This window comes from Megalobrama amblycephala, linkage group LG13 (genome assembly GCF_018812025.1).
Source record: "Megalobrama amblycephala isolate DHTTF-2021 linkage group LG13, ASM1881202v1, whole genome shotgun sequence".
Taxonomy (NCBI): Eukaryota; Metazoa; Chordata; class Actinopteri; order Cypriniformes; family Xenocyprididae; genus Megalobrama; species Megalobrama amblycephala.
Window position 1 is genome coordinate 40,630,749 of NC_063056.1, and position 19,389 is coordinate 40,650,137.

At 34.7% G+C, this 19,389-nt stretch overlaps 1 protein-coding gene across 1 annotated transcript in view; it reads left to right on the forward strand.

Moving 5' to 3' along the window:
• The window catches only part of csmd3a (CUB and Sushi multiple domains 3a), a 343,356-nt gene that overhangs the window by 130,769 nt on the left and 193,198 nt on the right, over nt 1-19,389 (forward strand). Inside the window, 5 exon segments of the mRNA XM_048153480.1 lie at nt 4,282-4,398; nt 6,577-6,792; nt 12,224-12,412; nt 13,071-13,240; nt 14,810-14,966. Of these exon segments, the coding sequence (XP_048009437.1) occupies nt 4,282-4,398; nt 6,577-6,792; nt 12,224-12,412; nt 13,071-13,240; nt 14,810-14,966 (849 nt within the window).

A 19,389-nucleotide genomic window follows, 5' to 3' on the forward strand; every position in this document is an offset into this window, starting at 1 on the left:
GCTCTTCTGATTGGCTGTGATTTTTGATTGATTTGATTGCGAGTGTAGTGCACTTGCAGGGAGACTCCGCCCACACGCTCTTCTGATTGGCTGTGATTTTTGATTGATTTGATTGCGAGTGTAGTGCACTTGCAGGGAGACTCCGCCCACACGCTCTTCTGATTGGCTGTGATTTTTGATTGATTTGATTGCGAGTGTAGTGCACTTGCAGGGAGACTCCGCCCACACACTCTTCTGATTGGCTGTGATTTTGATTGATTGATTGCGAGTGTAGTGCACTTGCAGGGAGACTCCGCCCACACACTCTTCTGATTGGCTGTGATTGATTTGATTGCGAGTGCAGTGCACTTACAGAGAGACTCCGCCCACACACTCTTCTGATTGGCTGTGATTTGTGATTGATTTGATTGTGAGTGCAGTGCACTTACAGAGAGACTCCGCCCACATGCTCTTCTGATTGGCTGTGATTTGTGATTGATTTTGTTGCGTCTGATGTGAACAGACAAATTGCTTGTCTCTGGAATCTTATCGCATTTTGTTGATCTGGCTGTTACTAGTTTCCACAGTCGAGTCTTAGCATGGGACTGAAATGTTGTTTCTTTGGCTTGACCATTACTCAAGATCTATATTTGCCCCAATCAATATCTTAATCCCTGCTGAGATAATGCCACCAGCCTATTGCAGCTTTCGCTTTAGTACAAGACCCTGTGATCAGGTTTCTTGAGACACTTTGAGTCGCTCTTCAATTGACAGATTGTGTTCAGAAGAAACACAATTAGAGATGAGCTTCAGAGTCCCTGATTGCACATATACAGTCAAACCAAAACTTATTCAGATATTTTTGACATATTTTTACTAGTAGGTGCAGGACATTATAGTTAATTTATGTAAGTGAGGATAGCAAAATAAACTGTGACATATTATACCCAAAAACTCTTCATACAGTGGACTACCAGTAAAATGGATACAAATTTGGAACCAAAAATTATTCTGACCATGTTTTGCTTAAGTGTTTTCTGACATAATTAAGATTAATGAGATCTGAGATCTGGTCATATTTTATTACCATTTTTTAAACTATAGTAAATAAACTGCATTAATGAATGAAATGTTCAAGGTGTCTGAATACATTTTGGTTTGACTGTTCGTCATCAATAGTCTGTCCAATGCATGTGAATTCAGCATTCACTTCAACATTCCTTGGCAGGTGGTTTTGTTAATGTTTTAAAAATGTTTCCAAATTCACTCTTTTATTTGGACACATCTGAAATATTTTATAGAATAGAATGTGAAGAGCGTGAAGTACTTTTCAATTCTATATTATTTATACATCCTTTATGCAGTGGCAGAAGCTTTTTTCCTAAGCATTTTTTTTAATACATTCCCATTTTTTAAAACAAAATTATTTATTCCTTCATCTGCACATCGATTTTTATGTAAAATTTGATGCGGCAGTTTACAGAAAGAGCCAGCATTGCGAACAAAGCAAAATAAAATTCTTTGTAAATCATTATTAAAACCAATTTACAAAAATTGTCATATTTAGTTGATAATTTACATGAATATTTGGGCATTCAAATGAATTTCTGTGCAAATTGCTTAATTGTAATGTGATGATACCATTCTTATTTCACTTTCACCTAAAATTGCAAACATATGCATGATAGTTTTTAATGCAGATTTTGCTCATGGTTTCACAACTGATTCACATAAATTCATTTTTTATTATATTTTCAGTATTTTGTAATGGGTTCATGCATTCCCTGCGATTCAAACTCATGACATCGACATTGTTAGTGCCAAGCTCTACTATTTGAGCTATTGGAAATCTCTTCATACACATATCAGTCATATACATTCACTTTTTTGTGTGTGCAATTAGATGTCAAAGTTTCTGAAATTCAGTATTATTACTGGTGTTTGCTAAGCCAAGCGTCATTATCATTTTTGAGATTTGAACAAAATTCTAAGTGATGCTATATTAAAGGTTCCTAATTGTGTATTGGAGTCTCCTATAATAGATTTGCATGCATCTAATATCAAAAAACACTTGAATTTTCTCATTAATATATATTGCGCATCACCTCATTTCTCACAGAGTCTGAAACGGTTCGTTCGAAGATTCAGACGGCACAGTCTGTTGTGATTGGTCGACTGCTTACAGTGCGTGTCAGAAATGAAACACCCATTACCATATTTGGATTTTAGCTCTTCCTCAGCACTTGATTCACAGTGATACAAACAGTAACGATGGTGTCGGTTTTACCGTGTCAATCTCACCAAAGTGATTCACAGCGCTGAAAACAGCATCTTCTAGACATGAACAACACGAACAAAACTCATTATGCAAATTTGTTACATTAATACTTAGGAATGCAACAAGAAGTGAGACTTGAATTATTGACTTTATTTGTTGTGAACTTTGAATCTTTAAAACTTTTACATTCACAAACAGCTATATTACACAAGGTAATATTCAAAAAAGCATAATAGAGGCACTTTAACTCATCCCGCACTTGCTTGTGTGAAAAATAAAGCTTCAAGCCACCAAAGTATCCCAAACCAAGTTATTAGATCCCAGGGACAGATAGATTTGGGTATCATCAGCGTAACAGTGGAAGGAGATGCAGTGTTCCTTAAAGATTGACTGCAGGAGAAGCATATACAAGGAAAATAAAATCGGTCCGAGAATAGAACCTTGAGGCACACCACATGTAAGAGGAGCTGCATCTGAATCAAATTCACCAATACTAACAGAGAACCTTTTATTACTTAAAGGGCATTTCCCTGAATGCCCACCCAGTGCTCCAAATGAGAGATCAGAACAGAGTGGTTAATTGTATTGAATAAGGGCTGGGTATTGACACAATTTTCGCGATTCAATTCAATTACTATTCACATGCTTTCGATTCGATTCGATTCGATTCGATTCGATTCGATTACGATTCGATTATTTTGGATGCAGTATTTCAGTTTCAGCACATGGCAAATTTTCTAGAGGAAAAAAATCTCTCAACTAATGCTGTAAACTACACATGAGAGTCAGCTACTGTAATAATATTGAAGGTTAAATTAACTTATTTATATACAAACACTTAAATTACACTCAATGATGTTTTTATTAATAAATAAAGTTTAGAATTACATCATCATATTTCTACTCCAATTCGTTTTTTTGAAATATAAACATTAAATCGCGGCTGATTTATTCAAACATGCATTAAATATTGAAGAACATTAAAAATGATAATGTAAAACGGTGCATAGCTATATTTATCAGAATGTTGCTTTCTAGAGTTCATTTTTCTAGCTGACTAATGAGTTTATGGTCACTGAATATGTTTTTTTCTGAGGTAAATGTGACGTCAATTGACATTGTTTACAAGCTGTTTTATTGACGTCTTTCCGAGGTTGAAGCACTGATTGAGCGATTACACGAGACATGATACGGATTTCAGTAAGTTGTACTGTATATTTTAACATACCTTCAGATGTTCATGCATTTTTATTTCATGCTGTAACTGGTATTAAAGCGGAGGAGAGGATGATCACATGCTTCTCTTTAACTGAGGCGCTAAAGCGATCTGTCACGCCACATTAAACAGCGCCAAAACGGTGTTTATTTTCTGAATCTCATAGTAAGATGGACGTCATTTGAAATCTGAGACTTTGCTTCATATTAAAAGTAACAAAGATTATTGCGATTTATTGGATGGGAGGAGCTACATATTCTGCTCATTCATCAACTGAAAACAGACTAGACTAATCCATTCTTGGGATTTAAGAATCGTTATCGGTTCGTAAAAATGAGAATCGATTAAAATTGAGAAATCGATATTTTTTACCCAGCCCTAGTCTTGAATGTCGTACTCAAATCTAACAGCACTAACACAGCAGACTTGCCACAAAGACTTGTTTAAAAAATGCCCATGCAATCATCCATAACACTCTTACACCGCGGCAGAGAGAGTTTTACCTGGGCGCTAGCGCTCACTCACCTTCTTAATAAAACTTTCATGGATTGTGACCTTTGCTTGAGACAACGGCAGGTGGAAAGCATCTCAAAGTAGAGGAATTTCTCGTTACTCTTATTAACCTTTCAGTGGTATTTTTACTTCCGGTGAAGGTTAGTCTGCTCTTTGAATTCCCGGAGCTGAACTCTGCTTATCTCAACAGAAGTCTCCGAAAACATAGCATTAGAAGTGATTCGAGAACAGTTGCAAATGTGCTTCCTGTAAAGTTTCAGATCTTTTTTATGATTCTACATGTGTCTTACTGCAGCTCTGTGTGGAGGCGATGTTCGGGGCCCAGAGGGCATCATCCTCTCTCCCGGATTTCCCGAGCTCTATCCCAACTCATTAAACTGCACATGGACTCTGGAGGTCAGCCATGGCAAAGGTACGTACCCAGGAGATCTCTTCATGTGCTGTCAGTGGAAGATGAGAGCTCGCTTTTGATTGCTTCCAAGCTCTGTCCAATATATAGAGTGTGTATTTTTATTTGTTGAACACGTACATTCAATACGTGTGTGTGTGTGTGTGTGAGTGTGTGTGTGTGTGTGTGTGTGTGTGTGTGTGTGTGTGTGTGTGTGTGTGTGTGTGTGAGTGTATGTGACCCATGCTGGCAAAATGAGTCGTAAATTTTCAAAAAATATTGTTGTATAACTGTTTGAAGTCAATAGTCAGCAAAGTCTTTTTTTGGAGAAAAATCAAGGTAAAGAAATTCCAAAAGAAATTCACCTCGAAACCAAACCTTAAAATCCCTGGTAATACCACCAAATTTGGCACAAACAAAGTCAAAACCCATATCTACAGGAAAAAAACATATATATTCAACTTTTTTTTTTCCATGATTCCACAATTCCACATTAATGAAACAACACAGCCTAAATATTAAGACCTACTGTACCAAACAGATCTAATATAATGTTACACATCAAATGTTTTTCCCCAACAGAGTGAATACTCGTCAAGACAGAATTTTTGAAATACTGTAAGGGGCCGTTCACACAGAATGCGTTTTTCTATTCCAATGCACTACTTTCCCATTGTTTTTCTAAGTAACCGTGACGGACGTGCATGACCGTTACGCACGCGTCTCGCGTCTTTTGCAGCGCCTCACACACGAGCGCCGCGTTTTTAAGACGCCGTGTCAAGTTAAAAGAATTTCAACTTTTACACGCAGCGCCGCTCATCAATGTCAGTTCCAAAACAGTGGACCAATCAGAAGAACTTGGAGGCGGGGCTAGCGTTGTGAGTTGGCATGACTGTTTTATATAATGGCAACATGGCGGGGGAGGCGCTCATTATTATCTTATTTTCTTGTTTTCCATGTCAAAACTTGTATCTGTAAATTCTGCTCTTCTGACTCATGCTAGCAAACTGGACTTCCAACATGCTACACATGCTAGCAGTGAATAGCTACATGCTAATAGTGATTAGCTTAGGGTTTAAACATGACACAAACTAATAAAAATGTGTTAGCATCATGTTAGTGGCATGCTAATTGTGTTAGCATGGTGCTAGTAGCATGCTAATCATGTTAGCATAATGCTAGCAAACAAAAATGCTAATCATGTTAGCATTTGTTAAAAAGATGCTAGCAACATGGTAATCATGCTAGCATCATGCTAGCATTTTGCTAATCATGTTAGCATCTTGCTAGCATTATGCTAACATGATTAGCATCTTGCTAAAAACATGGTAGCAGCATGCTAAGGGTGTTAGCATCATGCCAGCAACATGCTAATCATGTTAGCATCTTGTTAAAAACATCCTAGCAGGACGGTAATTATGTTAGCATCATGTTAATCAAGAGTGCCGAGTTTTGCCACTGCAAGCACCATTCACATTTTCTTCAGGAAATGTACATTCTAGTTTCCGTTATTGTCGCTATTGCATCACGTCTCAAAGGCGCGTCTCGAGACTCTCGCGTTCTGTTGTGCTTTTTTTGAAAACCACTCCTGAGCGTTTTTAGACGCAAAGACGCGTTCTGTGTGAACGGCCCCTAATTCTGTTTATATGTTTATATCGGGATCGCGCACTGTCTGAGGCGTCTTTGTGTGCGCTTCGGATCTGTCAGTCAGCGCGAGTAAGATCGTTTTGTTTACATCAGGATGAGTTTGAAAATCATATTTCATTAGTTCAGACTCATGCCATCGAGAATTTGCTATAATATTCACAAAGTTGGAATGCTGCGCTTTGAAACAGTACCAAATTTGTGCCAGTCGTCCAGAATACAAGCGCTTAATAAACTAATTTTTGTGAAAATCTCAATCATTTTCACTTGTTTTACCTGTAGTTTGAAATTAACCCATGCACATTCTCACATACTCTTTGCCTGCACAGTCATATATATATATATATATATATATATATATATATATATAACATTATAAATGTATTAACTGTCACTTTTGATCAATTTAATGCCCCCTTAATGAAGAAAAGTTATTTAAAAAAAAAAAAAGAAAACCTTGCATCTTGTTTACTTAAAGACTTCAAGAGTAATTTCCTTTGACTTGATGCATCCTGATGCAGAAGTAAAAAAAAAAAAAAATTGTCCTCATCTGTTCAGGTGTGCAGTTCACGTTTCATGCGTTTCACCTGGAGGATCACCATGACTATCTGCTCCTGACGGAGAACGGCAGCTTTGCACGACCCCTCGCCCGGCTCACCGGTTCGCAACGACCTCCGCCTGTCAACGCCGGGCTGTACGGAAACTTCAAGGCCCAGCTTCGCTTCATCTCCGACTTTTCCATTTCCTTCCAGGGTTTCAACATCTCTTTCTCAGGTGAAAGAAATTCTCAATGTATCCCATTTTAATTTTTTTGTGGTGCATTTTGATTGAATATCTATCTTTCTACACTGTGAAAAAGAATTGTTGGTTTAACTTAAAAAAGTAAGTTGCCTGGTTGCCTTAAAATTTTGAGTTCATTGAAATTAAAAATTTGAGTTAGTACAATGAAGGCGATTGGTTTAATCAACAGAAACTCAAAATATTATGTTATCTGAACAGCATTATTGAAGTTGATTTGACAAAAGAAAAGTCTATCTATCTATCTATCTATCTATCTATCTATCTATCTATCTATCTATCTATCTATCGTTCTATCGTTCTATCGTTCTATCGTTCTATCTATCGCTCTATCTATCTATTGTTCTATCGTTCTATCGTTCTATCTATCTATCATTCTATCTATCTATCTATCTATCTATCGTTCTATCTATTGTTCTATCTATCTATTGTTCTATCGTTCTGTCTATCTATCTATCTATCTATCTATCTATCTATCGTTCTATCTATCGCTCTATCTATCTATTGTTCTATCGTTCTATCGTTCTATCGTTCTATCGTTCTATCTATCTATCTATCTATCTATCTATCTATCTATCTATCTATCTATCTATCTATCTATCTATCTATCTATCTATCTATCTATCGTCTGTCTGTCTGTCTGTCTGTCGCTGTTATATGAAGACTTTTTGAACCAATCTTTTCCCATTGAACTAAGCTTGAAAAAGGGCCAAACATTATCACCAATGCAAAAAAATTCCAGTTGGACAGCTTTTTCATTTTTGGTTGCATTATATCTGTAAGGTCGACATGATGCATTGTTAAAGGACTCGCCATTCTGATGGAAATCATCTGCAGTACACACAAGTTTTATGTAAATTTTGTTGCATTCAATTCAGTGTAAGAGTTTTGAATTGTTTGTAAAACCATTTTTACCTAAACTGTAAAACGATGAGCCCTTTCTTACCTAAAAATTACAAACGTTTTACGCATGATACTTCACAAAGAGTTTGATCACAATGCCGTAATTTATGTAAGAATGGTTTTGTTTGCATTTCCATTCATTAGCAGCAGATCTAATAATGAATCTGGGGATGATATTGAAGGTTATTCTAGGACGAGAGCAGCCGTTATCATCATCAGCGCCTACAAGTCTGTTTCTATGAAAAGTCATAGCTGCAATTAGATATAGATGGTGCTTTAGTACAGTGATAAAGGTAATCAATTGGCAACAGCTTGAGCTTCGTCTCAGTGGCTTATTGAGAGTCTGAGACTTATCAGTGTTGCCGGCAGTCTTGTCGTCAGACTTCAGCGCTGAACTGCTGGCTGATATTAGAGCTGGCTTTGGGCTGCGTTTGTCATCAGTCACAGATTCCCAGTGGACGGTCACGCCGGATACCCACCGGCCACTGGGTTAAACTAGGCTTACGACTAATGGAATTAGCTGTTTCACCTTTTGACGCAAAAGTGGAAAAGAAACCCATTTGACAACTAAATATGAGTTTATTTAATAGGAAAAAAAACCATCAGGAATCCAGCAGTTCCAGTTTCCAGGAATAACAGGATTTAACCCTTGTGCGTCCATGACATTTTTAACTTTGATAATGTTGCCTGTGTTAATGTCAAATGCATATATTTTGGCACAGGTGTGCATTTTTATTGGAATTTTACAGTTTCACCCTCATTTCCTTTAATAAACCTATTTTACACAAGTAACACAAAATAGTTTCACTGAGGATCAAATTCCCCATTGAAACCCATTAAAATGGCAATTTTTAATTATGCAGTCTTTGTTAATAGGCTTTCATTCTGTTGGCAAAGCTTCAAAATTAAACATTTTTACAATTTTTTTTTTTTTTTTTTTTGCCTATTAAGCAAATTTTCACATTTTTCCTGTCCAATTAGATAAATTATGCAGCTATAAATGTGTGTGTGTGTTGCTATGGATGTCAGTGTGTGTGTGTGTGTGTGTGTGTGTGTGTGTGTGTGTGTGTGTGTGTGTGTGTAATATTTGAGAGAGAGAAATTATACTATACTGCAAATCACAAATCCCAGCACTTTTTATACCAGTGGAGATTAATGGAAAAAGTGTGGTACTGCGGCCAAACAAAATCTTACTGAAAGCTCATTTTTTGAGATATCAACCTCAAATTTGTAACACAACTTGTTAAGATTCATGGCTTGATTTTATAGGTTTTTGAGTTTGACATGTTTTATTAAAATATATTTTATATAAAATTATGTTCATGAATTATTTTCATAAACTTAGACCTCTATAACTTTTTTTTGTTTCATTTTTTTTACTTCAATAATTTTACTTCAATATTTACTAAAAATAATCTGCCAAGGGTCTTCTTGAAAACGAGACCAAACCTTCAAAGTTTCTTGTCACAGACATTTTTGTCCTCTAAGGACCTCAGAGTAACTTTTTTTTTTTTTTTTTTTTAATTGACACAAAAGGGTTAAATATGTAGTTTATCCAAAAATGAAAATTATGTATTTTTTAATGCATCCCTATGTCAGTTCAAAACCATATTCTATTTTTTTTCTCTCCAGGGGAAAAATAATTAAAATGAATGCAGAGATAAACATTTTATTTATAATATACGGAAGAGTATTAGGGCCAAGCAATAGTAAAAAAAAAAAACCATCTCGAGATTAAAGTTGTTAAATTTCGAGAAAAAAAGTTGAGATAAAATGTTGAGAATAAAGTCATTAAATTATGAGAATAAAGTCGTTAAATTATGAATTTGTTCTCATAATTTAATGACTTTATTCTCAACATTTTATCTCGACTTTTTTCTCGAAATTTAACAAGTTTTTTCTCGTAATTTAACGAGTTTATTCTCAACATTTTATCTCGACTTTTTTCTCGAAATTTAACAAGTTTTTTCTCGTAATTTAACGAGTTTATTCTCAACATTTTATCTCGACTTTTTTCTCGAAATTTAACAACATTAATCTCGAGATGGTTTTATTATTGCTTGGCCTTAATCCTCTTCCATAATAATATGCTTTTCTTAATTTTGTAATAATAATAATTATTATTTTGAAAAAAAAAACCAAGTAAAAAAATATTTTTTTTAAAAATTACACAAAAGGACCCAAATTTTTCAACTATGCACAAATTAAAAAAGAAAAAATACTACGTTTGTGTTAACTAAAACTAAAACCATAACAAACTGTTGCTTGAAATAAAATTAACATTAACTGAAAAAAATAAATAAATAATAAAAAATAAAATATGTGAAAAAATAAACATGTTATTTCAAGTAGTTTCTAAAATAAGCTAAAACTAATAATTAAAAATTAAAAATTAATAAGCACACTGCCATTTGAAAGTTAGGGTCAGTATGTGTTTTTAAAGAAATTAATTTTATTAATTTTAAATTACTTTTATTCATGAACGATGCATTAAATTGATCAAAAGTGACAGTAACGACATTTATAATGGTACAAATAAAACGTGTATTTCAAATGAATGCTGTTTTCTTCTAACTTTTTTTTCATCAAAGGATCCTAAAAATGTTATGAAGGTTTGAAGCAGCACAACTGTTTTTATTAATTATAAAAATAATATAATTTCAATGATACTAATAAAAAAAAAAGATTGTCGGAAGAAAAAAACAATGTTTCCAGTTGGACAGATTTTTCATGTTTTTCTGCAGTTTTTTTTTTTTTTTTTAAAGTCAGTGTGATTCAGTGTGTTCGAGGACGCGCCGTTCTGATAGAAAGCCAAGCTGTGAAGAGCCCATAGGGTTTGGCTCATGTTTACTGAGCCATCATATGCATTAATTAAGGACCGGAGTTATGAATACCCATACAATTATCCACAAGCCAAGTTCCTGTATTAGCCTAATATAAATTCCCTGATGAAAACTGTGGTTGACCTTTACTGAAAACTGAATATTGATGGGATTGACAGAAGCAGACATGCATAATGCAAAAAACACCAGGCGTGAAACTGCAGACAAAAGCTTTCCTCCATTAGCATTTTAGCATTGAAAGTACAGAGACAAGAATTGATATCTTTACATAATATGAAATCTGTTTTTCTATACAATCTCAGAGAGGTGCAGGCGTGCATACGCTGTCCGTAAATAGATTTGAATATGGAGATATGAGAGCTCAAAGTGACAAACAAAGCAATTTGCGTCGTTTTGCTCTCGTCCATCAAACTCATCTGAACTCATTGCTCCTGTACACAGAGCGAGGCGCAGCTGCGGTCCTACGCTAACCCATTCTGAATATCATTTACATTTGTGGGAATGATTTACACTGGCGCTAATTGATTGTTTGAGTGTTTGCAGATAACCCAGGGTAAATGTTCACTCTCTGTTTACTCTGATGTGATATTAATCGAGACATTGGTTGAATATCAAGACCATGCTAAAATAAAGCAATGAGAGAGCGTGCGTGCCATTTATCAGAGGGAGTCAATCCCATAAACCCCTATGTTAAAAAGCCCAACTTTACGGCAGAAAAAAATATGTTTACAGCCTGGTACAAAAAGTGGTTTTGGTCTATATATTTAATTTTGCTGTGAGGGGGGTGAATTTTTTCATAATTTATATTAAGCTTTAAAGTTCTGCATAATTAAGGGCGTGGCCACTTGAGTGACAGGTGTCACTACTAGCCATTTGTATGCTGTTACGTCACCTCAGCTAATTCCAGCCGCTGAACTTGGCATCGCTGTTGGATCGTTTTGGCATTGGCTAAAAGTTTTGTCCGTCAGATTTACTACAATGACATATGCCTCTCATAGAAGTGAAAAAAAGCGATACAAGTTAAATTAAGCATAAAATCACTTTTTCATCAATACTTTTTGATATTGAATAGCGATTTTGAGCAGTTTTTTTGCAGTGCATCAAGTAATGCATCATGTTGTCTTCTCTGTAAAAGATGCTTTTGATGCTGTTTTGAACATTCGGTCTTAAAGCCTTTTAATGCATTAATAATGAGCCTTATAATGATCTCATGAATAATTGTAAGAGTTATATTATTATCTATTCATCGAACACACCTTTAGAAAGTATAATGCATTAAAACACGACGACGAAGCAATTTTAGATGCAACAAGGAATCTGCAAATATTATAATGCATTTTAACTTTGGTTACAATTATTTATGAAAAGACGTAATGCATTTTAACATGCATTATGAATACCATTATAATGCTTATGCATTAACTAAAGTGTTACAGAGCAGATATCTATCTTTAAAATGCTGCCTACTAGGGTTCAGAACTGATTCCTTTTTTTGTATTAATAACACCTACTGCTTACATGAATCACATCCTTCATCCTACAAGCCTTATTACATATTTTAGCACCTTTTTAGCACACAATGAAGTTCAGCCTGTATAACGTAATGCATCAGCAACTAGGAAAGTTTTCTGCTTAACTTTTTGCCTGCTTGTTTTTCTCAGAGTATGATTTGGAGCCATGCGAGGACCCCGGCGTGCCCCAGTTTGGCAGGCACAGCGGTGGCAGCTTTGGCATCGGCGACACCCTGGCGTTCTCATGTGACCTTGGTTACCGCCTGCAGGGCGCTCGAGAAATCACTTGCCTGGGCGGCGGGCGGCGCATATGGAGTGCACCTCTGCCAAGGTGTGTGGGTACGTGGTCAGCTGCTCTCATTTGCTTGGACCTCCAGAGTTTGATAAAGTCTCCTTGGTTGCATTCGAGTTCATCGACATTCTGAATGGAATTCTAGTGTACTACTCACAGCATACTGCATAGTATACTACATATATACTGCACTATAAATAGTGTAGAAACTATTTTGCTAGTAAATGTCAAATTAATTCTAAAGAAACGGCAAGTAACACAATGAATTAAACATGAAATTTAGAAGTAGAAAACTGAAATAGTATGTTCTTGTAAAACATAGTCAAAGTATTTTTTTTTTACAATTTCAAAAAAATAATTCCAGTATACTTGAAGTATGAAGTATGCATTAAGCATTTCAAATGGTATTGCATTTTTTAATCCAGTTTTGAGTTCAATATCTGACCTTTTGGCAGTCTAAAAATAAACAGTGCATGATTTTCTTTTTCATTTGATTGCACTGAAAACGGACGAGCGCATTGCATTGTGTGATACAGCACTGACTCGAATGCAACTAATGCGTGACCAAATATATTGTTCAAGATGTTTAAATCTACTGCATGTTTTTAATGATATTTGTTCTCTAGTTTTTAGTTACTTTCCCAAATTTACATGTTTCATGCGCTGCGTTTCCACTATGTCACTACGGTTCCTCATTATTCATAGCTGAATGCGGCTCAACCGTTTCCAAGAACGCCGGTGTCCTGTTGTCCCCAAACTACCCCCGGAATTACGAGAACAACCACGAGTGCATCTACAACATTCAAGTACAGGCAGGAAAAGGAATCAACATATCGGCGAACAGCTTTCATCTGGCTCAAGGCGACGTTCTCAAGGTAAATAGTGACTGAACTCTGGACAAGCTTGCAATGTAACTTAGTAACGTATTTAAAATACAAAATTTGAGTAACTGTATTTCATTACAGTTACATTGTAAATGGGTGGTAATCAAATTACTGTTACATTTGAAAAGTATTTTAGATTACCAACATGATTACTTTGAATTTCATTTAAACATTAATGTAAACTGTGAATTAATGTAAAAAGCAAAGTCTGCAAAAGCATCAGCTACATTTAAGTTTCATTCCTCTTGCAGAATATGCAACATTTTAATAATGTTAACCAAATAAGAGGGATCATAAAAATGGCAAGTTATTTTTATTTAGTACTGTCCTGAATAAGCTATTTCACATAAAATGTTTGCATATATTCCACAAGACAAAATGACTGAATTTATAAAAATTGCCCCATTCAAAAATGTATTTACCCTTGAATCTGAACTGTCCTGATAATCCACGACTGTTTTCATGTTTTGCGATAGTTATTTGTGAGTCCCTTTAACTGTAAAAATGGTAATTGCAACTTTTTATCTCACAATTCTGACTTTTTTTCCTTGCAATTGCGAGTTTGCATCTTACAGTTCTGAACTTTTTTCTCAGAATTGCGAGATATAAACTCGTAAATGCAAGTTATAAAGTCAAAATTGCATGATTAAAAACTTGCAATTCTGACTTTTTCCTCGCAATTCAGATTTTTTCTGGGAAATTGCGAGTTTATATCTCAGAATTCTGACTTTACAACTCGCAATTGTAACTTCATATCATGCAATTCTGAGAAAAAAGTCCGAATTGTGAGAAAAACTTTTTTTGTGTGTGTGTTACATACTTATTAGTATTCCAAAGTATTCTAAAGTATTCAAATTAAGTTACAAAACTTGCGAAATACTTTACAAATTACTTTTTAAAGCATGTATTTTGTAATCTGTAGTGAAATACATTTAAAAAGTAACATACCCAGCCCTGTTAACACAGTATTTGGCTATTGCAATGTTTATTAAAGGAATAGTTCACCCAAAAATGAAAATCATCCCATGATTTACCATAGGTGTATATGACTCTTAATTGAGCCAAACTCAATCGTTGTTAATATTCTGGTTCTTCCAAGCTTTATAATGGGAGTGAATAGGGCTCGAGATTTTGATGCCCAAAAAAAGTGCATCCATCCATCATAAAAGCAATCCATATGACTCCAGAGGGTAATAAAGGATATTTTTCTTACAAAAACCCATCGCTTCATTTCAGAAGGCCTTTATTAACCCCCTGGAGCTGTATGGATTACTTTAATGATGGAAGGATGCACTTTTTTGGGGGCTTCAAAATCTTGAGCCCCATTCACTCCCTTTATAAAGCTTGGAAGAACCAGAATATTTTTAATATAACTCCGATTGAGTTTGGCTGAAATTAGAGTCATATACACATGGCTTGAGGGTGGGTAAATAATGAGATATTTTTTGTTTTGGGGGGAACTATCCCTTTAATATCCCTTTAATGCTTAAAGCAGTGTTTTGTTTGTTTAGCAACACGTTAACGCCAAACTCCATAGACTTCTCCGGTCTCTTTTCCCAGTTATATGATGGTCCGGACAACACGGCAGAAGTTCTGGGAGGTTTCTCAGGTTCCTCTATGTTGGGTCAGTCGTTGACCAGCACGTCGAATCACCTGTGGCTTGAGTTCTTTTCTGATCAAGACGACACAGCCGAGGGATTTAAGCTGGTTTACAACAGTAAGTTTCCTCTTACTCTTGATTAAAGTGTAAATTTGCCTGCTTTGTATTGGTACAGTGTCAGTAATATATGTAAATGAACAGTGTTTACTGTTTCTACATGTCACCTGGCCCAAGAAATTCCTGTTTATTTGTCAGCAAATGTCTGAAAACACGTCACTCGGCAGACTTTTGACAGCTCAAGGGTGTCCGTGAAAACTGGAGATTATACTTTCACATTTTTGTATCTGACAATGACAGTCGGATCGGCAGAGGGTTATTAACAGAACAGTTATTGTATGATCACTGATCACTTTAAACAGCGTTATGGTAAAAATGGAACACTGAGGAAACAGATTTCTCACCCGTAAAGACATGCTGTGTTCCAATTCACATATTATCCTTTTGAAATTAGAATTAGTGTGTTCCAAATCATGGTATGTTGAAATGAATGTTCCATGAATGTTATTTTTTTCCGCTTAGATTCCGAAGTGCAGATCCTTATACAGTCTAACGACTAATGTTGCCCACAATCCATTCCCGTTGGATGAGGATTTGATTAGAACTACAAACACGAATATAAAGTGTTAAGAAACTACAAACATGGCGGATGTGCAAGAACCAATGATTAAAGGATTAGTTCACTGCAGAATTAAAATTTCCTGATAATTTACTCACCCCCATGTCATCCAAGATGTTTATGTCTTTCTTTCTTCAGTGGAAAAGAAATTAAGGTTTTTAAGGAAAACATTTCAGGATCACGTTGGAAAGGTCACGCATGACGTAGGCCGAAGTAAAGGCCGTCTTAGTCTTTGCACATTCGATGCTTCTGCCTACATCATGCGTGACCTTTCCAACATGATTACATACTGCGTGGATCATCACAGAGCAGTGCAAGACGAGCATTTGTGGTTAAAAAGTATATAATTTTTATTTTTTTAGAAAATGAGCAATGGTTTCTCTAGATAAGACTCTTATTCCTCGTCTGGGATCATGTAGAGCTCTTTGAAGCTGCACTGAAACTGACATTTGGACCTTCAACCCATTGAACCCCAGTGAAGTCCACTATATGGAGAAAAATCCTGGAATGTTTTCCTCAAAAACCTTCATTTCTTTTCCACTGAAGAAAGAAGGACATGAACATCTTGGATGACATGGAGGTTGAGTGATCATCTAACCTGCCGAAAAAATCATCCACATTATATTTCATCTATAACGGCATTGTGAACTTTTAATAAAGATACATTTGGTCATTAAGTTTTAAATGCATCATTATGAAAACACATGAGGAAAGTCTCAGCATGGCAGATCAACATACTCTGCTACATTTCTCTCCGATACGGAAATTAAATTAAATGGAATGTGGAGGATTTTAACTGTGACAAGATGATTGACAGGGCAGTTTAAACGGTGACAGGATGCATGCAACTAAGTGACAGAGCGTCCCGTTAAAGATGCAATTAGTTTGTCGCAAAGCTTGCCTACTATTATGCCACACACTCAAAAGTAATGTACTTTTTCTTCATAAAGTCACTATGTAATTTTAGGGCGTAGTATATGTAGGCGAATATGGATGCAGTTTTTCCCCTCCGTTTGGCCATAATCGCTGTTTGACTACAAACATGGAGTTTTTCAGATTGTCCGTCACGGCATTCTTTTCTGCTGCCTGCAACACGAAACCGAAAGTAACTCGCTTTACCGTTTCAATTCTTGTACAACACCTTTATGACTAAAAGTTTGCTGAGAAGTATTTCCTACTAAAGCAAGGCGGTATTTGACTCTAATCAAGCCATCCAATAGGAGCAGAGTGGGCGTGGCCTTGGACAGCAACATGCACATTATGGGTGTTGAAGTTTTCCTACCAATTTGACAAAAGGGAAGACAACAGTCTTCTTTCTCAGTTTTCTCTAGTCATGAAGCACCGATTTCAAAAACGTTTTCACTTTTCTACTTCGTAAGCAGCCAAGATTTATTTGAAACCCATTTTGCCAGGGGTGAAGCACTCCTTTAATTCTACACTACTTATAGAAACTCACACACACTAGAGGTTGCATGAAATGTATTGACATTTTTAGCCAGTCTTTGATTACATGACTTCAGTAGCTCTTCACAAACTGCTTCCCTGGTGTAGCTTCTGTTTTATTTTCACCCAAAAACCCGCATTCGTCAAGCTCACGCTGCAGACATCCGAGTTCATTTGGGATTTTCTCGTCCAAGTTCAAATTTAAAGCTCAGAAACTCCTGAAACTTGTCGAGTGTTGCCCACAAGCTAACAAAAGCGAGTAACAGTGTTTCACTAATGTTTCATGTTTGATGAGCTTTGATGATAATTAAATTCATCCCTAATAAGACTGCAAATGACTGTACTTTTATCCGTCCCATCTGGATTTCATAAAGCTGCAATTACAAAGGCTTTTCTCGCACAATGCTTCGAGTCCGCTATGGGTTTGTGTCTGAATGAGTTCCAGCATTTCCAGTTTTGAATCATCTTCATAAAGATTTGGGGTTGGAAGAATTTTATTTATGTTTTTGCAAGAATCAACAGTAAAAACAGTAATATTGTGAAATATTATTGTATTTTAAATGTATAAAAACTGTTTTCTACTTTAATATGTTTATATGTTTACAGCTAAATAATCCAGTTGTCACTGGCACAACATATATATTTCAATAAATCATGCAAAAATCAGTTTTAAGTGCAAGTTAATTTTGGACGCTGTGTGTACACTTGACTACAGATACGACTGAAATCTCCCGCTCTCTCTCAAACTATGTCTCACCTCACAGCGGAATATATTAGCTCAATTAATTTTAATTTCTGGATTAATATCTTCATGTCATTGTCAGCTTGAACTGTATAATTGTTCTCAGCACTCACTTCACCACACACACACACACACACACGTTTATTGCTTTTGTAATGAATTAGCAGCATCTTATGCATGGATTATTAGTGCCACGGAGACTCTTAATTTTCTTTATTTGAAATTATAGGTCTTTCTTTCCTCATGAGAAGTTTTCTAATATGTCTACCACAGTTCACAGTGCTGTATTATTTGATATCTTAATCATAAAGCGTGCACAAGCTCTGCAGTGGGATTATAGCGGGTGGTAACGTCCCGGCGTGAGGAAAGCATGATTGTGAATGAGGTTAACGGCGGTTTTGAGGAGTGTCTTACTAATGTCCAGCGCTGGAGGCGTTCAGATGGACTCATTTATTGCGTGGCACTAACAGCTTTTGCACTCGTTGAGTGTCTCATTGGTCTATCAGGCACTGATAACGTGTTCAATCACATCCCATGCATTTGGATTTTGACCTTAGCTGTGCTAAAAAGAAGGAAAAAGAAGAGAACTTAGAACAACGTTCATTTTAAAGAAATAGCTCACCAAAAAAAAAAAGCAATTCTGCCATTATTTACTCTCATTATATTATATTATATTATATTATATTATATTATATTATATTATATTATATTATATTATATTATATTATATTCAGTAACAAGCAGCATCAAAATAATATCAAACATTAAATAGTATAGAACAACATATCTTTTAAAGGAATAGTTCACCCATAAAAATCATGCATTATTCTGCCATAATTTAGTCTCATGCCTTTTCAGTCAGTAGTTATTTTATTTTATTTTATTTTATTTTATTTTATTTTATTTTATTTTATTTTATTTTATTTTATTTTATTTTATTTTATTTTATTTTATTTTATTTTATTTTATTTTATTTTTATTCAGTAACAAGCAGCATCAAAATAATTTCAAATATTGAATATAATTTAGTCATAATTTACTCATGCCATTTGTCATTTTATTTTATTTTATTTTATTTTATTTTATTTTATTTTATTTTATTTTATTTTATTTTATTTTATTTTTATTTTTTATTCAGTAACAAGCAACATCAAAATAATTTCCAATATTAAATAGTTTAGTCATAATCTTTTTATTTTATTTTTATATTTTTATTTTTTATTTTATTTAATTTTTTATTCAGTAACAAGCAGCATCAAAATTATTTCAAATATTAAATATAATTTGGTCATAATTCAGTCTCATGCCATTTCAGCCAGTAGATACTTTAATTTAATTTAATTTTTAATTTTTATTTTATAATATTTTTAAATATTAAATATTAAATAATGTTTAGTCATATATATTTTTTTCTTTTCTTTTTATATTTTTTCTTTTCTTTTTCTTTTCTTTTCTTTTCTTTTCTTTTCTTTTTTATTCAGTAACAAGCAGCTTCAAAATATTTTCAAATATTGAATACAATTTAGTCTTATGCCATTTCAGTCAGTAGATACTTTAATTTAATTTTATTTTATTTTATGTTTATTTTATAATATTTTTAAATATCAAATATTAAATAGTTTAGTCATACTTTTTTATTTTATTTGTATTTTATTTTATATTTTTATTTCTTTTTTATA